Source organism: Mauremys reevesii, linkage group 21 (genome assembly GCF_016161935.1).
Source record: "Mauremys reevesii isolate NIE-2019 linkage group 21, ASM1616193v1, whole genome shotgun sequence".
Lineage (NCBI taxonomy): Eukaryota > Metazoa > Chordata > Testudines > Geoemydidae > Mauremys > Mauremys reevesii.
The window spans coordinates 18604757-18629540 of NC_052643.1; the positions used below are offsets into that span (position 1 = coordinate 18604757).

The 24784-nt window shown below is 49.7% G+C and overlaps 2 protein-coding genes across 13 annotated transcripts in view; both read right to left on the minus strand.

Annotated features, from left to right (window-relative positions):
* The window catches only part of GPR153 (G protein-coupled receptor 153), a 50095-nt gene extending 41576 nt beyond the window's left edge, over positions 1-8519 (minus strand). For 4 of the 7 annotated variants that reach the window (XM_039509498.1, XM_039509497.1, XM_039509499.1 and 1 more), the window contains exon 1: positions 8465-8519. The gene's annotated coding sequence lies outside the window, so the exon portion shown is untranslated. Of the gene's footprint in view, positions 1-2269; positions 2354-8042; positions 8116-8188; positions 8333-8464 lie in introns of those variants that run through there. The other 3 variants (XM_039509494.1, XM_039509495.1, XM_039509496.1) reach the window with 3 other exon arrangements.
* Positions 8520-22304: 13785 nt separating this feature from the next.
* ACOT7 (acyl-CoA thioesterase 7) overlaps positions 22305-24784 on the minus strand; it is a 90323-nt gene continuing 87843 nt past the window's right edge. For all 6 annotated transcript variants that reach the window (XM_039509001.1, XM_039509004.1, XM_039509006.1 and 3 more), the window contains one exon: positions 22305-23266. In XM_039509001.1, the coding sequence (XP_039364935.1) occupies positions 23162-23266 (105 nt within the window). In that variant the 3' untranslated portion in view covers positions 22305-23161. The remainder of the gene's footprint in view (positions 23267-24784) is intronic.

Sequence of the window (24784 nt, forward strand, 5' to 3'; positions counted from 1 at the left end):
GATGAATGAAACTGAGAGGCAGAATCTCAGCCAAGCTGCAGGGAGCTATTCTTGGTTTTCCATCTGAAAAAAGCTGTATTTTTTCTTTCTTAAAAGTTAACTATGGAAAAATAAACAAACTGTACAGACTGCTGTGCTGTTTGCCGTACACCACCAGTCCCCTCCCTCTGGACAGTGTAAATTACACCTTGCATTAAACACCACAAAAGTGAGTGGAGGGGCTAAGCCAGAGGCGCAGAATCAGGAAATTCAGAGTTCACTTAGGCAGGCAGTACGCCATAACCACGTGCTGTGGAGAGAGCTCCTGCAATGTCTAGTGCACTCAGACAGACAGAAGATAGAGTTTCAGCCACAATGCAGAAGTTCCCCCTTTCGGCGGCACTGGTACTTTGTGCAGCTTTTGGCAGTTTAATTTTCCTTTGGGGTGTTTTGACACTTGAGAAGGGTAGAAGGGGACAAAGACAGAAGACAAAAACAGAATTAAGTGTCCACCAAGAGTGGATCTTCCAGACCAATTACAGACCATACAAATACGGGTTCCCAAGCAGATTGGCCAGATCCTTGGTCTTCACAGAGTTCAGGTGTCACCATCACAATGGCAATGATAAAACACCTTCCAAACTCTGAGCCCCACGAGGGAGCTGTGATGGAGCAACGTCACTGGCAGCTGGGGGTATGTCCCCTCTGTGGACAGAGACGTATCCATGTGAGTCCCATTAACATTCATGGGAATCCCATAGCTAATCCCTACACATGGCTGAAGACTCATTCTTCCCCCTCTTGCCTCCTGCCACCAGTAACAAGAGCGCAGGGTAAATGCACAGCTAGGACGTCTCTGTTTTGTAATTGCCATTTAGCTGTAAGAAAAGGCAGCGGTGCCACACAGTGCAGTCCTGAGAATGAGTGAGACTTGAGTGTATGAAAGATTCATTAGTCACTAAAGATCTGTAATAATCCCCTCGACATTAGCTGAATGACACGTATTTAACCACGCACAAGCGCTGTTTGGGTTCCAGAATGGCTCACCCACGTACACAGTGGAAGGACAGGCTGGGGTGTAATTTCCATCAGCTCACGTCTGCAAACACATTTCAGACATGAGCAAGCAAAGGGCCCCATTGTATAACCCTCCAGCTGGGTTTGCACTTCATTCTTTCGTGCAATCTCAGTTTTCCACCTGTCAATCAAGCTCAGCATTCTACACATACAAGCACCCTACTTACTGGTCCGTGCATTACTGACACAGGCTGCACCCCAAACCCAGGCATCGCCCCTCTTGTACGCTCTTACTAAGGGCTACTCGCACCACTGGCCAACGCCCCGTTGCACAAGGAAACAAGTCTCCAACCAATGACTCCTCTTAGCAACATCTCCCAACATCATCTCTGCTTCCTGCAAGCACTAAATGAGTGGGAAACCAAGCAGATAATGAGAAAGAAAAGTTAAAATAAATAGGGATTTAAGAAAATAACTCACTGGAAAAAAACCCACAAAGGAGAAAGTTATTCATTTCCTATCTGCATATCCAAACCATGAATGTAGACGACAATCAAAAGCACAGACCCTAGTGGTCAAAGAGGGTGGAGTCACACAGGGCTGACTGTGGGATCTGTAGGAGTGGCACAGGATTCTCCGTGGCGTTTCCAGGGAAATCTGATGCTCTGCAGAGCGAGTCCTGCTATACCTTGGAATTCTCCACCATCCTTGGCCAGCAGCTGACTGGCCACAGAATGGGATACAGTCCAGCCTGGCACATCTAAGTTCCTGGCTCCAATGCAGTAGGTTGGTTCAAAAGCTGTTATCAGACAACTAATCTGGGGTCTGCCAGGCAAGATTTCCCCATGATTTCAGAAGGTTGGAAGTGAAACCAAGAACGGCTTCAACAGACGGCCAGAACTTTGGGAGTTATATTCTCTCTGCACACGTGTGCACACACACACACACACACACACACAGACGCGCACACCAGAAAGGGCCTTCCTTGGACTGAGTTAAAGATGGGACAAGTCGTTCAGGGAAGGCAGAGTGGGGGCAGGGCTGTTCCTTGTTAGGATTTGGGAGGGTGGCAGGAGAACGCAACCCATGGCAGCCCAGGTGAAAGATGCCGATTTTGTTCCTAATGTCCCTTTGGTGCTAAATTAACACTATGGCTCCACTGACTGCAGGCTCGCAGAAAGGGCCAGTTTCATGCATACCAGAGAAACACACATTTTTTAGTCTCCATGCTCTCTGCCAGGAAACTCCACTTATCACGCCTTCATAACTTCACCTTGCCAAGGTGCCAGCTGGACTATGCACATTCTATTAAAAAGGGAGTCTCCTAGTCAGTCCCCAGAAGGTTGATAGGAGGTTCTGAACCTCTTAGCAGAGCGAAGTGCTTGTAACTCCCTGGGCGCAGCACTGACAAACCCTTTCAAACCGCAGATGTTTGGAAGCTAGTGGTGACGGGGCTCTTCAGTGCTGTCCTCAGCTGATGTAGGACGGCGGCTCCTCTCACGCTGCCAGCAGGACGCATGCGAACTGTAAGACGTTTGGCTCTGTGAAAAATCACAACACTGGGAATCATTTTTCAGAAAGAAAAATAGAGGAAAATCAACAGTGGCTTTTCCGCCTTCTGCAGCAGCTACGCGAGAAGCGACGCAAGAACTTGCTGTATCCTCCTAGCTCGGGAATAGACGCCAACACCCACCAGCCCGCTCTGGAAGCTGGATAGGACTTAGTAACTTGAACGGCGGCAGAGCAGGGGGAAGGAGGGGAGGTGCTTACTCCTGCTCTCCACTCTCGGGAGCCATGTCTTTGTTAGGAGCATTTCTTTATATTTCTGTGGCACCCACAGGCCCCAAACGAGCAAACCAGTAAAGCAAAACCGGGCACTGCCTGGAGAGCTCAAAGGCCAGGATTACAGCAAGACACCACAGGTGGTCAGACAGACAAACACGGAAGGGGCAGCTTCAAGGGAGCCACTCCAGCTTTACACCAATGGAGTAACAGCAGAATTTGGCCCAAGACACTGACAATAATCTTAAAAGCATTTTGTTGCCAAATCTGACAGCCGGGCCAGGTGCCGCTCGGCGTATGGAGCAGCGTCTCCATCACTCATCCTCTCTCCTCATTGGATCTGAGGGCAGCCACTCCCCCCAAGCCTGGCCGGGCGGGCGAGCTGCTGCACCGATCAGGTGCTAGGAAGCACTCAAAGCACAGCAGTCACTGCCGGCCAAAGGAAGCCTGCGTGCATTAGCTCTGTCAAGTTTGCCATCTTCAGCTGCTTCGAGCCAGAGATCCAGAATCCCCCGCTGAACATCACTTCCCCCGACTGCACGGCCAGCAGCTGCCTGGCCAGCAGGGAACTCTTGAGAGGGCAGCAGGAGAAATCCCAGAGCAGGGGTCTGGCAATTATTTTACTAGGGCAACAAGACAAAGCCATCCATCTGGACCAACGGAGGTGAGAACAGACAAGAACAAGCAGATCTTCTCGTAAATGCTGCCTCCATTTCTAATATCCTGAAGTCAGAAAGCCACCACCACCGGCATGCCCCATTTAAAAAAAATAAAATGCTTTTGCTCTCTGGCTGCTATAGTTATGGACATGTGACAGAGCTGTAGTTATTCTGTACTGTATGGCCATTGCATTACCTGGGCTATATTAGTATTGATCAGCTACAGCGGCTGTTTCTGCAGATCTCATTAAATATTAAACTTAAATGATGCCAATATTATCCGCTCTGAAAACACACCCTGAAGAGGCTAACGAAACACAGCGACCATTTTAATTATTTAGGCAGTGCCATAACTGCTCCGGCGCTTTAACTCAAGAAGCGATGAAGAGAAACGACAGGCACAAAAGCTCTTCCTCCGAACGAACGGAATGTCCTTTGCAACAATGCAATGTCGTCGGGATGACCCGAGTTCAGGCCCCTTGACCTGTGGGCTAGCAGGGGCAGCTGCCAAGCCCTGAGGAAGGGAGAGGTCCCGATCATTTTAGGATGAGCTCTGGCTGACATTCATGCAGTACTCATGGAAATCATCTTCAGATCTCCTCAGCAAGGGCCCTTGCAATGAGGGGCCTTTAGTGAGGTGAGGAAATGGGGCAGGATCCTCCAGGGTGTCACTGCATAGTAGGAAAATGCACTATTGCAGTTCATCAAAATTACTATCCAGCGTCCTGGGCTGGTGGTGTCTTCCTCTCTCTGCAGCCGGTCTGAAAGAGACTGTCAAGAAATACCTTCTCGTGACTTGGGCATTTCTCCGGTAGCCCCTTAGGACAGTTTGATTCTGCAGCCGGGAGTAATCAAACAGCTGAATGAGTCTACTCTCCTCTGCAAAGCACTTTGAGATGTACTGATGAAAGGCTCTCTGTAAGAGCTGGGTATTATTGTTATAATAAAGCAGCTTATTCCCATCTTGATGCATGCTGCAAACTGCCATCTACACACAAACGTGTTTCATGTGTGCCTAGAGAATAGAGAATAACCCTAAGGCTGCAACAGATTCCTCACAGTCATTTACTTTAAATTACTTCCAGTCCAGACAAAATAGCAGCTAAATAGTGCTGGGGTAGGCAGATATTAAGTTAGATCTAACTAAATTCACTAGGTGCAACCTCTTCTTTCTGTGGTTCACATGGGTATGAACAAAGAGACACAGTGCGTGGAAGCTGCCAAGAATACAAGCTTGCCTTTTGTTTGTTAGTTTGGTTTTGGAGGGGAAGGCCCAGAAAAAGAGTAGAAAGAAATATTTTAAAATGACAGGCTTTTAAGAAACAAACGTTACTTATTTCAAACATAGAGGCAGAGAGGAGGCCTTCTTTCCTGCATGTGGCTGCTAACCAAAACTGCCAAAGCTCTGATGTGTTTTAATGCAGTGCCCATTGCAGCAACATCAGGGCACTGGAACAATTCGGAGACATCAAAGCCTCTCAACCAGAGGCAACCAGTTCACGCCTCTACAGAGCCAAATCCTGCATCTCTGCAGTGTTCATGCTCCCACTGCGGGGAAAAGGATCTGAAGGTTTTCACCCATATGCCTGCTCTGAAATGTAATTAACAGACTGACTAAGCCAACACAAAGGTGATTTTAGAGTATAAACCATTAAGAGCTTTTACCAAAGCCCATTTTCACTTGCAACAGATTACTGCATGCTTCAGAAGGGTCCCTATTTTCAGCTCCAGGCAGGGGAGAGAAACCCCATTCTCAACAACACCATTGTAACCAGCACATGCAGGGAGCCTCATCTCATCCTCACCTGTCCACGTGTGTGAGATGTCACCTACGCTGCAAGAGGAATTCAATTTGCACACTAGGTAAGTGGAGAGTCTTTGCTGGCTGAGGAGCTCTCTGGCTGTAGGAAAAGCTGGTCAGAAACAAAGCTTAGGCTGACATTTATTTTTCAAGTCGGGTGGTCTAAACTGCAGTCTACACTGCAGAGGTGCTATGAATATGCTGACTAAAGCAAGAATAGCTGCAGGCTTGTATCTGGTTACCGGAGCATTTGACGATGGAGATACACACAGGAGTTTATGGCAGGATGTTCCATTTGTGCACACATAGCACTAAGGTTATCGGTGGCATGTATTCTTGTAATCTGTACCACCTGCCTCATGGGCTATGTTTACTTGTGGCAGACTCTGCATCTCTGGGGTCAGAGCAAAGGCTACCACACACCTCTGAGTCCTTGTTTCTACCCTGGAATCCTTGCTGGAGCCTGGACAATGCCTCTGGGCAAGGCCAACACCAGACAAGCATCATGGAAGTTTTTGTGATTCTAGCGGGACAGTTCCTAGAATCACAGGAGTTACAGATGGAAATGACCTATTAGATATTCTAGTCCATCTCTGGAAATACAGGACTCTTCCCTATTGTACTTCTTCTAGTGTTTCCTCTAGTTTTAAGTTCACCGAGTGGCAGTACTTTTACCCCTTCCACTGCGAAGATATGGGCATCAGTAACGTTGGGCCCCCTTTGCACAGTGCTTTGAGATCTACAGGGGAAACAGATTCATAGTCTAATCAAGGCCGGAAGGGACTACTAGAATCATCCAGTCTGATCTCCTGCAGAACACAGGCAGCGATTTCACCCAGTTACCAATAACTGAACATGTGATCCAAGCATTATTCATATGTTGTTCCGCAGACCCAGAGAGCTCACTGCTATTAATATTCGTAAACACCCTCCTTCCTCACACCAATAATTCCTCTACCTTCTCGGCGGACTATCACACCTCACTTGGATTTATCCAAGCTGTACATTCTTAGCTATAAGCCAAGCCCCTGGCCCGAGTATCTCTGAACTCCCACCGGTTTGCCAATATTTCCCAGCAACGCGATGTCCAGAACTGACCTCAGGGCTAGATGTGATTGCACCAGAGCAGCACAGAGCAACCATTGGCTCCGTCCCCAATGCCATGCTGGTCTCTTCACACGCAGCCCCAAAGTAACCTGGCCTGCTCGGCAGCCACCCGACAGCACAAACTCCTGTCTCACTGCCTGCCCACCATCACCCCAAGGGTGCGCTCAGCGTCTCTGCTTCCCAGCACAAATGTTCAAATCACTCCCCACTGCACTCCTCTCTCCTCCCCATGTTTAGCTCACTTCTTTGGATATGTTTTTAATCTTCCCATGCCCCATTTTTTATTTCTCTGTCCTCAAGGATATTCTCAAATGCTCCCAATTAATATCATTGGTACATTTCATTAAGATGCCGTTCACCCTCTTCTAGATCATTCATGAAAATGTTAAACAAGACCACACCTAGCACTGATTTCTATAGCACTAGATGGCTCCCCCCAATTCAATACATCGCCAATTAGCATTGCTCTTGGCCTTTTAGTCCGTTTTCAATCCACTGGAGTGTGTTCTGTGATGAACAGAGCAATATCTGGATTATAAAACAAACAGAACCACACTTAAATGCCTAATTTGTTTACCTCCCACCCTGCTTCCCAAATAATAAACCTTTACATTTTACAGTTATTAAGGGAAATCTGAGTTGCTGTTATTTGGCTCCAATGTGTTAAGTCCTTGAGGGAGGAGTAATGAGAGGAAATTAGGAAAGGGAAGTTTTAAGGCAAGAATGAGGCTGTAGAAGAATCACTCATGGAAATGACAGAAACCACATTGCCTGAATCCTTTAATGCTAGATCAGGCAATAGCTAGACAGTGTAAAAGAGGGCAGTACAGTGCAACGGGAGGAGGACAGTCTAAAAAGGCCTTTTTAGCATCTAACTTCTCCAATTCCGAACCATGTCTCTGTGGTTATGAATAATTCAACTCTGCCTTCCCAGGGGTTCAAGATGCAATAATTTGGGAGTGAAAATCAAGTGCTGGTTGATGTGCTACAGGGACCTGCAGAAATTAGAGCCTCTGCTTGTTCTGTATAAGAAAGCTTACTAACCTTGCCAAACACCATGCTGTTTGCTTGTGAATACAAAGGACTTCATGCGAGACATTTCAGACCAGCTAGTTTAGTTTGAACACGGTGAGACGGAGCTGGATGGGAAGTGTCCTTTTTCCATTTGATGGCTGTTGGTATTTCTAACACACGCTGTTGTCACATACACATCTGGAGTATTAGTCTATTTTGCAGCCTTAGCTGAAAATGAGTCAATTTTTTGGTAATGGGACTATAGGATCATAGAGGGTAGAGATGGAAAAGACCTATCAGAGCATCCACTCCAGCTGCCTGCAATTGCAGAACAGGATCTCTCATCAAAAGCTGTACACCACTGACAGCGTCATGGATGAGACGGACCTGCCAGTTCTCGTTGACAGGTGCGTGCGATGTGCCCTGCCTGTGCATGCAGAACCTCCTCCCACTTGGTCACTTTGCTCCTGCCAGCAAACAAAGGATGGGAACACACAAGAATCCTAATCTCCTCTCTGAGGCAGACATGGTCCCTGCCGCAGGGGAGAAAGCCAGGGCCCCTCACCTGCCCATCCGCAGCAGGGACAGAGAAGTACAAACCATTTCTAAACATTTAAAAAAAAAACTCTCTCTCAAAAGTGGCTAAAACCCAGTCTAGGAAGCGAACTCCAGCAGCTACTGACCAGAGGGATTTCCTACAGCCCGGTGGCTGAGTACCTGCAAGCATGAATCCAGCGAGCCCTGACAGCCCCTGATTTACATCACTGCAGCTACAGCTGGGAGGCCAGCGGGAAGGGAAGGGAAACAATCGGGCAAAGCCCAGACAAACCTCCGGGGCTCTGGACGAGGGAGGCAGGCAGGCCGGCCGGGGGCGGGCTCGGTTCCCAGGCTGGGGGGGTTCCCAGGCGGCCAGCCCCAGGGCCGAGGGTCCGGGCGAGGCGAAGTCCCCGGGGTGCCCAGGTGCAGGCGGAGCCCCGGGCAGGTATCCAGGTGCACGTGCAGCCCGGGGGAGGGGGGGCAGGGCTCGGCGCACACCCCCAGCCCAGCGCCAGGGGCGGCCCCCCGCGCCCGCGCCCCGCGGGCTCCCCACCGCGCCGGCTCTTACCTGGCGGGGCTGGAGCAGCCGCAGCCCGCTGTCCCGGCGGCCGGGCTCCCGGCTCGGGGCGGGGCGGGGCGGGCAGGGCAGCGCATGCCTAGCCGCGCTCCCCGGCTCCGCGCCCCCTCCCGCGCCGGGGCGGGGCGGGATTCCCCGGCCGCCCCCGCCTGGCTGGGGCCCGCGGGCGGAGCGTGTCCCCCGCGGGCTGCTGCCCACGCGCCGCGACACGACCCGGCCCGGCCCGGGGAGCGCGGCCAGGGGACCCCGGAGCTGCCGGAGGCGCCAGGCTGTGACCCCGGGGTGAGGGACCCCCCCACACAGCCAGGGGGTGCGCAGCCCCCCAGCGCCCCCACCCCAACCCCTGTGTGTGTCCGCCGGGGGGGCAGCGCCCCCAGCACCCCCATCCCAGCCCCTGTGTGCCCCAGCCCCCATCCCAGCCCCTGTGTGTGTCCGCCGGGGGGGGCAGCACCCCCATCCCAGCCCCTGTGTGTGTCCAGCGGGGGGGCAGCCCCCCATCCCAGCCCCTGTGTGTCCCATCCCAGCCCCTGTGTGTGTCCAGCGGGGGGGCAGCCCCCCAGCACCCCCATCCCAGCTCCTGTGTGTGTCCGCCGGGGGGGCAGCGCCCCCCCATCCAGCCCCTCTGTGTCCAGCAGGGGGGGCAGCCCCCCAGCGCCCCCATCCCAGCCCCTGTGTGTGTCCGCCGGGGGGGGCAGCGCCCCCAGTTCCAGCCCCTGTGTGTGTCCGCCGGGGGGGGCAGCGCCCCCAGTTCCAGCCCCTGTGTGTGTCTGCCGGGGGGGGCAGCCCCCCAGCCCCCCCATCCCAGCCCCTGTGTCCCATCCCAGCTCCTGTCCCAGTTCCAGCCCCTGTGTGTGTCCCAGCACCCCATCCCAGCCCCTCTGTGTGTCCTCCGGGGGGGGCAGCGCCCCCAGTTCCAGCCCCTCTGTGTCCAGCGGGGGGGGCAGCGCCCCCAGTTTCAGCCCCTGTGTGTGTCCGCCGTGGGGGAGCACCCCAGCGCCCCCATCCCAGCCCCTGTGGGTGTGCGGCGGGGGGGCAGCACCCCCAACCCCTGTATGTCCAGCGGGGGGGCAGCACCCCAGCACTCCCATCCCAGCCCGTGTGTGTCCGCCGGGGGGGCAGCCCCCCAGCGCCCCCATCCCAGCCCCTGTGGGTGTGCGGCAGGAGGGGGCAGCACCCCCAACCCCTGTATGTCCGTGGCAGGGGTGGGGGGCAGCGCCTCTAGTCCAAGCCCCCCTCGTTCCAGCCCCTGTATGTCCAGCGGGAGGTAGCTGGGGGGGGGGGCAGTGCTCCATCCCAGCCTCTGTGGGTGGCCGCTGGGGGGTGGCCAGGGGGGCACGCCCCCAGTCCCAGCCCCTGTGTGTCTCCAGCGGGCGATGGCCGGAGGGGCAGTGCCCCCTAGTTCCCACCCCCCCCATCCCATCCCCTGTGGGTGTCTGGCAGGGGGTGGCCAGGGGCGGCCGGCAGTGACCTGACTTGGCTGGTGGTAGGGCCCAGCTGCATGTGGCAGTGGAGGGTGCCCTGGAGTCTCTAGGAATTAAAGATTGTGTCCGGTGATGGCACCTCCCGGGATACATCCAACCACAACTGACCGTGCTGGCTCAAATGATCAGATTTCCTGAGGTGTCAAATGTAAATCACAGCAGAGCCTCTCCGACTTCACTGTGTCCTCAGAGCATCCAGGGGTGGCCAGGCCCTTGGCCTTGTTATCCAGGGGGAGGGAGGCACAGGGAGATTAAATGACTTGCCTAAGGGCACACAGGAAGTCAGTAGTGCAGGGACTTGAACAGGGGTCGCCCAGGTGCCAAGACAATGGAACTAAGCCTGGGCCATCAGCCTCTCTGGAGCAGAAAAATCAACCAGGGAGCCTGGGACAGCCAACAGAGGCAGTGTCCTGCAGGGAGCCATTCTGCACTGTCCCCGCATGGGGGGACAGACTGGATGAGCTGACCGAGTTTTTCCAGCTGGGTGGCTCTCCCACAGCGACTCGTGAGGACAGGGAAAGGCAGGTAAAACTGGCAAGTGCAAGGCAAGGTGACAGGAAGCTGGATAAACCTGCACACAGTACGCAGCTTTGTAAACCACACGTGCCTGGCTCTGACCCTTCAGCCAGACACAAAAGGTGCTAGCCATCCGTCTCTGGCCATCTTGTCTAAACCCCCAGGCAGACTGACCACACTCCAGCAGCTTGTGTCTCCAGTTCTGTAGAGGCTGGAGGGCTCCATGCAGGAGCTGCTGGAACTGTGATTTGAGCCCCAGCCAGAGTCAAGGGGTTGGAGTCTGGCCAGGAATCAGGGGGACTAGTTGAGTGGGTCAGGTGAGCAGGATTTGACTACTTTTAATGCCAGGACGGAAGCATGGAGGGGAACCAGCTCGGAGGAGGATGGTGGTGTGAGGTGCTGAATCATGAGTCAGTGTGTGGATTATACATCACAAGCCGATTTGAATCTCATTCCCCCATCGCCTACCTGCCAAGCCCAGCCTGCCACATTTCTCCACTCAGCTGAGAGCACCCTGAAAACCTGCATTGTGTGCTGCAGCCCTGCTGCTTTAGATGCTGGGGAGGGCAGGGGCTTCACAAGAGAGAGAGTTCTGCATTGGAGGCCAGATGCTTCCAGCCTATCAACGCTGGGGTTTCTATTGTATCTGTCACTGTGATCAGCCCTAGTCCACCCCTCTAGGCAGAACTGCTTAGGGGGCAAGGGTGTTTGGACCCGATTTCACCTCCTCGCCTCTGCTGTTTTCCTGTTGCAATTCAAAAGGCCAGCGCCAGCTAAGACTGGAAAGCGAGAGCTTGGCTAAAGCTCCAATGAGAGAGCCCCTAGGGGTGACCAGGGCAGCCCCCTGGAGCTCATCACAAAGGGGAGTGAGTCGAGAGAAGAGGATGGTGATCCCTAGCTGAGCTGGTCAGGACTCTTCATCTGGCCTGGACAGAAACCCTCACACCGAGCCCAGGCAGGACCAGGCTTTAATTTATTTTGTTTCTCTCTCACAGACAGCTAGTGCCCCTAGGGTGTTTCTCCTTTTCCTGCCCACAGCATAACTAATTCACTTCACTTCCTGCCTGCTCTGGAGCAGCATCACGGAGCCTGATTACCTGGATGCTCAGAAGCTTAAACTGGCTGCTGGTTGGTGATTTAATGAAGCAATATGTCATTTAAATAGAGAAAAGGAGCAAAGACATTGCGCTTACAGCGGGTTTGCTATTAAAGGCTGTTTATAATGGACTGGAGGGAAGTTGGGAGCCTTTGTTCAAGGTAACTTTCTGACACACGCGTATAGCAGGAGTGTGTGTTCTGTGAACAGGGAAAAGCAGTGTGGATTGTTATTTCAGCTCATACCTGCTCCAGCTAAGGCAGTAGCAAAATGTATTGAGATGAACAGAGAGAAACTTAGAGGGTGAGTTTAGTACCTGCCTGTTTAGATCATGGGTGGGCAAACTTTTTGGCCTGAGGGCCACATCAGGTTTCCGAAATTGTATGGAGAGCTGGTTAGGGAGGGCTGTGCCTCCCCAAACAGCCTGGTGTAGCCTAGCCCCTGCCCCCATCTGACCCCCCCCTGCTTCTCACCCCCTGATGCCCCCCCAGGACTCCTGCCTCATCCACCCCTCCCTGTTCCCTGACCGCCCCCAGACCTCCCGCCCCTGACTGCCCCCTGCCATCCCATCCAACCCCTCCTCTCCATCGTGACTGCCCCCCGCCATCCCATCCAACCCCTCCTCTCCATCCTGACTGCCCCATCCAACCACCCCTTCTCCCTCACCGCCCCCTGTCCTTCCTGACTGACTCCCAGGGACCCCTGCCCCCATTCAACCCCCCTATTCCCTGCCCTCTGACTGCTCTGACCCCTATCCACACCCCCACCCCTGACCACCACCCCAAACTCCCCTGCCCTCTATCCAAACCCCCGCTTTCCCCTTACCCCAGTGGCTGGTGGTGCTACAGCCACACCGCCCAGAGCACCAGGACAGGCAGCCGCGCTGCCCAGCTGGAGCCAGACACGCCCTCGCCACCGCGCAGCACAGAGACCAGGTCAGGCCAGGCTCTGCAAGAGCCCCACCGTCCAGAGCATTGCGCCAGCAGCACAGCGAGTTGAGGCTGCGGGGGAGGGGCCGGAGGGGCCCGCGGGCCGTAGTTTGCCCACCTCTGGTTTAGATCCTGGAAGGACTAGTCAATTATTAGCTCACAATACCACGCAGGTGGCTGGAAGAGTCTATTTCTGGAACTGGTCAGAAGAGAAGAATATGGACCCAAGTATTTGTATTCCTCTTGGCACAGGTGAGCTCACTGACTGGTCTGGGCTTTGCGCTGACGATGGGGGCTGGGGAGAGAGGAAGCTCCCTGGCTTCAGGAAATGTGCCCATTGTAACACTGACATTGATTTCTATTTCTGGGTGAGTTGCTGAGGAGCAGGAGTTACCTCTCCCTGCTGAGACACAGGAGACTTGGTATATCGATGTCCCACGATGTGTGCGCCACTCGGTGCAGCTTGCACTGGTAAAAGGCTTCACTGCTTTGCTGCTCAGGATCAGGGCATTGCTCCTGTGAGCTGGGGGCAGGGGCACCAGCGGGGGAAGGGAGAGCAGGCTCCAGCCCTCAGGCCTTTTAAGGCTCTTTCTGTTGGGCTTGTTTTACTGTCCACACAACTATCCCTAAACAAAGCAAACCAACCGAGAAATAGAGCAACAATCCCTCAAGACTCTCCTTGCTTCAGCCAGGCACAGAACACATGGTTCTGCCTTTTTACGTTGTGCCCAACCAGCCCTGTGACAGACCCCCTGCTAAGCCTCTCCAGGCTGCAGCACTTTTACTTTGCCAATGTGTAGTTATGTTATTTTATTCTGCCCGTGAAAAAGACCTTGGGCACTAGTAGAAGTCCGCAATGTGATCACTTTATCCTAAACTGGTGCAAACCTACACTTGTGCAGCTTTCACTCTTGTTTGCTGTTTTGCACTGGTGTTGCCAGTGGTGAAAACTTTTTGCACAAGTATAGGTCAGAAGGTAGAGAGCCACTTTGTCACGGAATAAATGCTCTTTACTTTTCTTCGGCTGCTGTCATCGCGGCACCCTTGCAGAAGGTGCAGTTGCAGGGAGCTGGTAGACACTAGTGCCGGCGCAGGAGTGAGTGATGCTGGTCTACTGAGCACAGACACATTTTGGTAGAAGGCACATGGCTGGTGATGGTTTTCTCTCCACATCCACCAAGATCCCTCCCTGGTTTATTTCTATTTTTTACTTTCCTTCTTCAAAAGCCCCACCCTGCAATGACATTCCTGCTGAACTTGGCTGCAGGAGGCCTCTGCTCAGAGGAGGTAGCTTTTAGAGCAAGCTGGATTGCTGCCACCCACCCAATCAAGGTCAAACCCGTCACAACGTGCTCAGACCCCTGCTGCCTCAGGCAGACGGTGGGTGGGTCGGACACAGCTTGGTCTCTGCACTCTGAATTTCTATTGCAAGCAGGTGGCATTATTGCTAGCTGACGGGGCCAGGACTGCTCTGATTCTGTGCACAGCTTCTGCCTGCTGAGCAGGACTATTGCTCTCCTCCCTGGCTCCTTCCTCGTGCACCCTCACATTGCGACTCTCATCCTTTAATAATGCTGTGACCTTTCCTTTATCTGGTTGTCAAGGTATCGTCGCGTGGCAATCAATGCACTTTGGGCTCCAGAAGCTGTGTCAGTCTGCGGTGAGGGATTCCAAGTGAACAATAATCCAAATACTGCTAAACATTTAATCCAAACTGAAAAGCTGACAGCAGTCTGTGTGCATCGGCTCAACCCTCTGCGCCACGGCTGGAGCAGGCAGGCCCTAATTCTGTCATTTTATTGAACAAGGTAGAGCAGTTACCCTGCTGGAGACGGAGCCAGTCCCTGCTGGACTTTGTGGAAACCTAGAATACTTCAGTTTGTGAAAACTAAGCCCCTCCTTCCCGGGCAGCTGAATGCCTACAGCAGCCAAATGTGCAGTGGGTAGAGGGACGTCTTGCTGACCAGAGACAAAGTGAAGTTGCAGGTTACTAGCAATATTTACAGACTTGGTTCCAGTGAGAACGGTGCAGCAGTGATTTGGGGCTAACTGTTAAAGGCAGCTGGAGCAGCGCAATGGGTGCAGGATGGAACTGGAAGTGACTCACAGACACCATATACTGACAAACCCTATTGTAATCAGACAAATTACTGTGCAGTCAGGACCCAGACCCAGAATTGAACATGTAACTCCGTGTAGTAGCTTGGAGGGGTTCCTCCCCGTCTGTGTTAGAGGGAGGCTACGCCACATTATTATGTCACCTGAGCCTGCCCCGCCCCCCCCAGTCCGTGTCCCGATATTTTACTTTTACGATCTGGTCACCCTATTTGGAGCAGTTAGTCCTGGAACTAAGAAGGGGAGAGACAAGTAATGATTTAGTCTTAAGTGAAGCACAGAGTGTGGTCCAAGAGTGACTACAGCTTACCCCCTCGGTAATAGCACCCATAAAATAATGTACTTTAACATCCTTGTAGGGGGGAAATACCAAAGAAACCCCCCACAGTAACATTTAACGTCAAAAAGGAGAACCACACAACAATGAGGAAGCTAGTTAAAAACAATCACAAGTCTGCACGGTGGATGGAAATTATTTACTAGCACACCATAATAGAGGCTCCACCGCCAACTTGGAATAAAAAAAACAGTAAGAGGACCAAAAAAAATGCCCCCATGCCTAACCAACAGAGTGAAAGAGGTGATCAGAGGCAAAAATACATCCTTTGAAAAACTGGGAGTCAAATCCTAGTGAGGAAAATAGAAAGGAGCAGAAATGGTAGCAAGTCAAATGTAAACGTTTAATTAGGGAGGCCAAAAAAGAATTTGCAGAACAAATAGCAAAAGACAATAACTGAAAGCAAACAAATTTTGGTAAGTGCATCAGAAGCAGGAAGCTGCCAACCAATCAGTGGGGCCACTGGACAGCAGAGGTGCTAGAGGAGCACTCAAGGAAGACAAGGCCATTGCAGAGATGCTAAATGAATTCTTTGCATCAGTCTTCGCAGCAGGGGATGGAAAGGAGATTCCCACAACTGAGCATTCTTCTTAGGGGACAAATTGAGGAATTGCAGAAGACTGAGGTGTCAGTAGAGGAGGCTTGGGACAAATAAGGGCAGATATGATCAAGGTCTATAAAATCATGACTGGTGTGGAGAAAGTGTTATTTACCCCTTCAAGTAACAAAATCAGAGGTTACCTGATGAAATGAACAGGCAGCAGATTTCAAACAAATGTAAAGAAGTATTTCTTCCCACAGCGCACAGTCAACCCATGGAACGCATTGCCAGGGGATGCTGTGAAGGCCAAAAGTATAACTGGATTCAAAAAAGAATGAGATAAGTTCATGGAGGACAGGTCCATTAATGGCTATTAGGCAAGATGGTCAGGGATGGAGCCCCATGCTCTGGGTGTCCCTAAACCTCCAACAGCCAGGAGCTGGGACTGGACAACAGGGGCTGGATCACCTGATAATTGCCCTGTTGTTCATTCCCTCTGAAGCACCTGGCACCAGCTAGGTTGGAAGACAGGATACTGGGCTAGATGGACCATTGGTCTGATCCAGTGTCCCCTTTTTCTGTCCTTTATTTTTGTGATGCACTTGAAGGCAGAGCTGACCTTTTAGAGGTTTGATATGAGACAGAACATGTATTTGGTGCTTAGTTTGTGCTTCAGCACAAGCCGAAGAAGATACTGCTGGTGGCCCCGAGTAAGCAGCCCTACTAGCTTGCAGTACCTGCTGAGATAAAGGGGGTTACTGATTTCAGAGAGGGTTAAACCCTACCTAAAAAGGAGACTTCGCTTAGCAGCTCAGGTCACCCATACACCCCTAGCACAGGGACCTTAATTTTATTGGAGACCTTTAAGTTGGGCTTGGTATAAATAGCATAACTAGCAGTGGGCAGCCACGGAGCGTTATTCACGTAACAGACTGACATTTACCAGTCACACAGCTCTCCCCCCTGGTGAGTCACAGGAGATCTGGTCCGATTTGGGGACACGTCGCATTAGGTGATGCTAGAGCAGCAGCTGCTATTAGAAGCAAATCCCGCTCTCTGTGATTCTGCATGGAATTACGAGGGGTTCTGTGCCGCATGCCCCAGAGCTCTGCCTCTAACCAGCCTCCCCCTGCAAAAAAATCCACTCGCATCCTCCTGAATCCTGTCGGGCATTGGGTACATCAGCTCTTCCAGACCCATAGAAAATCCCTTGAGTGAAATCCTGTGTCGCCATGAAGCTGGCAGCATTTTTAAAGCAGATGGGTCCAACCTTTGGGAATGCAGTCTGCTTTGAGGGTGTCTTGTGTCAGCCCAGCCGCCTCATGCGCGGAAGCTTTCAGAAGATGAGTGGATTTCGTTCCCCTTGACTCACGCTAGCTGTCCCAGGCTGGGTGCGGTTTGCCTCTGGCAGTGCCATCACTGCTGTTCTCAGGTTACTCTTTCCTCAGTCTGCATTTATGGGAGCAGGTTAAACGCAAATAGAAGAGAGACGTGCTCCCTGCCGGGCCATTGGATTTCCGTTTCAGCTTGCTCTGTGCTGCTCCAGCACCTGGCACTGCACTGGATTTATAAAATGCCAGCACTTGGACTTCTTGTCCTTTTGATTTTTAGTTTGAAGGCTGCAGCCTGTATTTTTCCAGGGCCTGCCACTTACTTTTGTAGTTTAAAGCAAAGGAACCAGGCTATGTAATATGTGCAATGAGCCAAATTTATCCTTGGTGTAATTTCATTCATTCACTGGAGATACAGGCCAGAGATGATTTTGTCTCCAGGTTTAGATTTATTGTTACCAACAGGCTGGCTCTTCTTTATCCTCAGGAACGTATTTTGCAGCACAAAGCTTTGTGTATATTGTGTACTGGCAATGGATTGGCTTCTGCAAAGTGCTTTCCTGCTTTTGCATTGTCACCATTATTTGCTGATTTAGATTTTTTTCAGGGTCTATCCCAGAATTAGGCTTTATTAAATCTACAGCATCTTGAATTGTCCATACCATGCAGCCCATCCCAGGAATCCCCACACGAAACCAAGCTCTCCGGACGGCCCACTCCCCAAATCCCAGAAAGAAAAGGTGAGCTTTGCAGCCTGCCTAGAAAATTAACAAATCTATTTGGATGACACTTTTCCCAAATGCAAGAACTGTTACGTGTCAATAAACCCGCTCAATACGTATAGTGATTAACACCTGTTCTGCAGCACAGACACAGATATTTACAGTGTCTACTACACAATCACCCTTCTCTGCAACAGCGAGACGTGCTGAATTGCGCAAGTCCTGCATTGACTGGTAATCCGCCCTTGAGAGAACCACCTTTAATTTAATATTGCCACGCCCTCTGGAGAGGGCTGTGTAGGCTCCTGACATGTATCAACTGGCAATTTTATCCTGATGCATCTGCAGGAAAATACTGACCTATTCTTAGACTGCTCGTTCTGTTCTATTCAGTTCCGCAGAGCCCGGTGCTGCTTTCCCCAGCACTCTCTCTGAGGCTTGTGCAGCTCCCTGCCTTAGTTCAGGAAATGCCCTGGCTTCTAGTTTGTTTAGTAACCAGCACCGAGATGCCGCCTTTTAGACCTAATGTTTTCCAGAACCTACTATAGCTATTCAATGGGGTCCTTCCTCCAAAGGCTCAACTTGCCCCAGCCTAGTTAGTGTGCACTAGACCTGAGCCACTTCCCAGTCGATACACACGAGCACAAGGGGAACCCAACATTTCAGGTCTGCCACTCTGGCTGATCCTAAATGAAGGTGGTGAGAGCAGCGGTGAGCGTAGCCAAGTTCTCTGTTCTGCTCCTTCCTGCATCAAAGGCATCCGCGCCAACCTCTCCATATCCTCTTGCACTCCCAGGCCAGGTACCGCACTGGCCTCAACAAATCCTTATCTATCCGGGGGATTCACCCCAGTTAAAACCTCACGGCCTTATTCCAGTGCCTCAAGACAGCCCTATTCCACTGCATTTATGGAGCTTCTTCATGTCTGCATCCTTCAGTCTACTCCCCTCGGTTGTTTGTCCCAAATCTCATGGAGCTGGACTCATTCAAAGGCTTTTCCAAGCCCAGGACCACAGAGCTCCCGCCCAGGTATAGGACTCTACAGCCAAGCGATTAAATGAGCCCAAATGAACCTGTCAGGTCCTGCTTGGCCTGTCCAGGGTGGCCGTGGCCGTCCCTGGGACATTCCTGGGGTTTTAAGAAAAAGGAAACCATAGGAACAAATACAATTCAAACAAGACAGGTGTGTTTTAACTGCAGAGTTAACTGGGCATTGAAAACATGCATGGTAGCAGCTCCATCTGCAAACAACCACCAGGTGCTATTGCATTACAAGAGTGCCATCCAGGCCCAGAAAACAGCATTAATACTGAAATTACAGTAAGGTAACTAAATACTTCCTCACTTGCTTGCAGTAGCTACTAATGCACCAGATATTGGCTGTCATTCAACAGAACACCATGTAAATATGCGCCATTCACAGCACTCAAACTAGTTCAGTTAGCGGAGTCGATCCCATTGCTTAACCTGTAATGTGTTAACATCCTGGAGGGCTCGCCAAGCCTTGCTATTTGGGCGTTGATTTTACTAATCCTCGGATAAAGGGGACAATCACTGTTTACACAGTAGCTCAGCATGTTGTCTAGATTTGTTTCGTATGATGCTTCTGAATAAATCCTGGCTCAACAAAGAGACACTGCTGTATTTATCTGGAAGGATCTCTGTACCTTACCCCAACTGAGTTAAAGCATCCACTCCTTTATTTGGCCAACCCCCTTAGGTCCCTGCTCTCCACTCCGGGTCATGCTTTGTGCAATGTGGAATGATTGTCCCTAATGGCAAAGCGATCAATGTGGAACCTACCCAGTTTTTATACCGACAATTCATTCTGAGGAAAACACATGATCCCAGTCACCTTGTAGAAAGCTAACAGGTGCATCTGGGACAGCTAGTAAAGATTTTGGTAAACTGTTCAGTGATCACCAGAGAATGAGAAAACCCTCTTCTCCAGCCAGAGATATAGATAAGGGCCAAACGTATTGAGTGAAACATTAAACAGACCTGAAACCCACCTGCCTCAGCTAAACTATTTTTGATGTTAAAGAAAAATCAAGTGAAATTTCTCTTCATCCCCGGACCCTCGTTCGTAATTTACCTGGTTCTCTTCACTCCCCGGCTCTGGCTGAACGCCAACGGGCATAAACAGCCCCCGTTCCAACAGGTCTGAAGATCTCTCATGACGTTGACTCTTTGCTCACGTTGAATTTGAATGGCATTCTAATGGCTATAGAATTGATAAACCCACTTTTAACAAGAGCGCTGGAGTGCCCATCTCACATTGCTAAGGAAAAATGCATTAGTCTAGGACAACAGAAAATCTAGGGTAACATTCATTGCCCAGGAAGCCAAAAAGTTTGATGGAAGAGTCTATGCAACATGAGAGCTGGTCCATTTGAGATGCATGTACGGCAACATGAAAATACCAAAGTGATATTGGTACATGCTCAATACAACACAAAGTAATGCTCCTGTTTTTCAATTGGCTTAGGTCATAATTTAACTTCTGACATTCACTTTAATTGGAATATAACTTCTGTATAGCAGTACCTCGGGACTTCCATAGAGCAGTGAGATTTAGTGTGCTATAGACTTTAAGGATGCGCCAGGCTTTCCTGTGTAACCCCTACTAAGTATTTATATGGGCCATAAAAATTTGCTCTGACCTGTGACTCCCTATGCAATTGATGTACTAGTCATTACCTCTGTTCATAATTCTGTTATTACCTCTCTATATTAACATGAGGATGGTTCATATCCTTGAGCAACAGGACAAAATATCCAGTAATTTCTAGGAATGTATTGCAGACAACTTTTGGTTTCAGAAGGTGGAGGAAGTAATGAGGGGGACAGTCATTTTAGACGCAATTCTGACTATCAGGGAGAAACTGCTTGAGACTCTGAAGTTGGAAGACAATTTGGGCGAAAGTGATCACAAGATGAGGATTTCAAGGAAAGGAAGGAGTGAGTAGCATAAGGATTTAAAAAAAAACCCAAGAAACGCCACCAGGTCAGTGAGGTAATATCTTTTATTACTCCAACTTCTAAAGTGGGTCCAGTAAAAGACATCACCTCACCTGCCTTGTGTCTCTCATATCCTAGGACTAACATGGCCACACCACCACTTAATAAAAAAGCAGACAGACTCAGAACTGGTAGGTCAGGTCCCAGGGGAAGAAAATCAAAGGGAGAAAGGAGTTCAGAAGAGGTGGCAGTTTCTCAAAGAGACAATATTAAAGGTGCAACAGCAAACTACCCCAATATGAAGGACAGATAGAAAGAGTAGTAATAGGCCACTATAGCTTCACCAGGAGCTCTTTAATAACCTGAAAATCAAACAGGAATCCTATAAAAAGTGGAAACATGGACAAATTGCTGAGAAGTACAGAAGAAGAGCAGCAGCATGTAGGGACAAAATCGGAAAGGCTAAGGCACGAAAAGCAGAACACCTAGCAAGGGACATAAAAGGCAATAAGAAGAGGTTCTATAAATACATTAGGCACAAGAGAAAGAAAGGGAAGTGTAGGTTCTCTACTTCTTGGGGAAGGAGAGCTGATAATGGACAACATCAAGAAGGCTGAGGTGTTTAATGTGTATTTTGCTTCAGTCTTCACTAAAAAGATAAATTGTGACCAGGTACTTAACAAAATAAATATAAACAAGGAAGAAGGGGCACAGCCAAACTAGGGAAAGAGGAGGTTAAAGGGCATGTTGATAAGTGAGCTGTGTTCAAGTCAGCAGGCCCTGATGAAATTCATCCTAGGGTACTTAAGGAACTGGCTCAAGCAATCTTGGAACCGCTAGTGATCGTCTTTGAGCACTCCTGGGGGACAGCTGAGGTCTCAGAGGACTGGAGAAGAGCAAACATAGCACCTATCTTTAAAAAGGGGAACAAAGAGGACCCAGGAAATGATAGGCCAGCCAGCCTAACTTCAATACCTGGAAAGATACTGCGACAAATTACTGAACAATCATTTTGGATGCACCTAGTGGATAACAGGATTATAAGTAATTGCCAACATGGATTTTTGTCAAGAACAAATGCCAAACCAACCTAATTTCCTTCTTTGACAGGCTTACTGGCCTAGTGCAGTGCTTCTCAAAGGCGGGCCGCGCTTGCGCAGGGAAAGCCCCTGGCCGGTTTGTTTACCTGCCGCGTCCACAGGTTCGGCCGATCACGGCTCCCACTGGCCGCAGTTCGCCGCTCCAGGCCAATGGGGGCCGTGGGAAGTGGCTTGGGCCGAGGAATGTGCTGGCCGCCCTTCAGCTCTGGAACAGGGTCCTGCCTCAGCGCAGGGGCAGGACTAGATGAGCTCTCAAGGGCCCTTCCAGCCGTGCATCTCCAGGACACTCTGACTGGCACACACACCTGCCAAGACTGTATGTTTTTGCTTCTTTTACCTGGTTTATTGAGGAGATTAGAGTTGTAATTTCGATGCAGCTTCTAATGGGAGCTTCTTAACCCTTGGGGGTGAGTGACCACAACATGTAATGACGCTAATGAATTCCATGGGGATTATCCCAAGACACTCAGCATGAAGAGCACTGCACATTTTAGTCCAGTAGCTTCTATTCAAGGGGCATGTCCCATTCAATCCAATGGACACATTAACCCAACGAAACTCCTGGGAAACCTTCTTGGAATGGTTATTTAGACCACACACAATTTCTGAAAAGAAAAATAACACCCTATTCTTTTCTTCAGCTGAAGACTGACCAACTTTATTGATGTCCCAGTGCACCTTAAATAACTTAGGTGTGCACATAAATATTACATAGATTTGAATGGAATGACTCGAGAGTCCCATACAATACTGAGTAGCATTGATACTGAGGATTATAAATAAGCTTTGGTGTACATATTTTAGGACATACTGTAGATCAACACTGCATTACAAAGAGTCAAAGCCCTGTGTATTCTTTGCCATGTCCGTTGCTTTCTGTGCCACTCTCCCTACGGCAGACTGGAGTTACTTACTGAATTGTGTCAGAATGAATAATACACTGTGTACAGTAACCTGGTAGTATTTACTTGGACATTAAATCCAATTTTATGCTGCTCCTACATATTCAATGTGCCTTTTAAAAACTGATAACAGCTGTACTGCAGAAATTGGCCTTTGGGAAGCTAGCATGGGCCTTTGGCATCCAGAAAGGCACAGCAGTTTGCCTGAAATTATGGAACAAACATATTAGACTGGATGTTTCTGCTAAACTGATCAATAGTGTAACAATTCAAAAACTGATTTAAATTGGCATCATTACAGTTCAGATTTAACATTCAATTGTGACAAATGGTGGCACAGCTCAGACTTCAGAATGATTGTTTCAGTTTACGTGTGAACGCAAAAAGACAAACACTCTATCTCAACACAAGTCACAGCTGAAAGGCTCACTTCCTTAAAAAAAAGAAAGCTCATCTTCTGGAGTACAATTCTGCAGCACAGAGTGAATTCTGCATCCATTTGCACAGCTACAGGATCAATGAATACACAGGGCTCTGGGAACACTTCACACAACACTAGTGACAGGTTTGTTTTATTTGCCCAAGGAAATATTTCTAAAGTGGATATGTTTATTTCTAGGCGGCTCTGCCGTAAATATTTAGGTCCAAGATGAAGGGTCATTGTTGAGTCAGCGGTTGCATCTGCACCTGCCTTTTGGCTTTCGTTTGAAGATATCTCCCTTTTCCGTCTTCAAAACGCCTCTTCTCATCTTCAGTTTCTACCTGTTGATAGAAAATCAGAGACTTGAGTATTATTTCTGTTCTATTTTGGATGCTGGCTAGTCTGACAGTGAGCTCTTAGCTAACTTCATAACAATTCAATCAACATTCTAGTCCCCCTTCCAGCCTGGAAGATCCCAAGGACTTTGCAAACTATGGGACAGATTCTGATCTCAGCAGCACCAGGGCAAATCTAGGGTAACTCCACTGAAATCAAATGGAGTTACTCCCATTTACTCCAGCATAACTGAGTAAAAACAGGAATCCGATCATCCACCCCAGGTAGAACAAGCACAGGAAATGGCTTGGAGAATTTATGCAGGAATTCAATACAAAAAAGCTCTTCCATGAACCTTGGGGGTGAGAAATGAGTGCACTGCAAGCCACAGCTAGCAACAGACAGTCTCTGCCTGGCAGACATGCTTATTTCTCTACAGTTCAGAGGTAGAGGCTATTCAGCAAACTGATCCACAGCCAACAAGTGCTAAAAGGAGAGCGCTTTCTTAAAGAGACGCTTCCAACTGAATCGCACAAAAGCCGCAGGAGCAATGGAAGGTGCCAGAGTTTCATTAAGTACAGCCCTCAGCCTCCCATGCAGGCAGCAAAGACACTTTCGTAGGAGGGGAATGTTCTGTTTTGAACTAAGATCTGTGCTCCTTCATTGTTTTTTAAAAGTAGATCACCAAATAAAAGCCCTGCAGCTGTGAGGAGGCCAGCAGCCTGTGATTCCTTAAGTTAAAAGGCAGCGAGAGTGCAGGTTTGTCAAATGTTACAAGAAATTCACTTATTTATGTACAGAAGTGTTTGTTAAGTGGGTTAGCCAGGAAGGTAAATCAATTTCTCAGACACGTATGGCAGCTTTTAATTTCTTAGCCAAGCACATACTGCCAAGTCCCTGATGGGATAACATCTTCATGGCCATTCATTTTATAAATTACTGAATGTGTTACACTTTAGGTACAATTTTACATGGTTTTATAACCACTCTGCAGAACGCTTGGCTGTAGGTAACCCTGCTAATATGATTTGGATGAACAAATTCATTTCCTAATGAAGAAATGCATCAGCAAAGTTCTAAATGATTTTGGGTTACAATCAGAGGCTGGCAGCAAGAGACTATTAATATCATATTCTCTCTCATTTATATAGCACCAGGGTGAATGTTGCACTTTCCAGACAGAGCCAGGCACAACCCCAGACTTTAGGAACTTGCAGTCCAAGGACTCAAGCCTGCAAACTCTTATGCACATGTGTAACTTAGGAGCATCATCAACCCATAATGCCTCCCCAGAGCATCCACCTCAGGCTCCATCAAGTCCTTTAGGGCCTAACGGCGAGGTCCAACACATTGATGTTTCTGCTATTGGCTCTACCAGAAACAAGTCAAACCTCTTGGAGCCCAAACACACAGGTTTGTGTATAGTGAAAATATCCTGCAGGACCTAGGAGACCAAATCAGAGCAGGGAGTCTTTACTCCCAGATGTTTCAGAGTAAGAAGCTATTGGTAAAAATGACTAGAC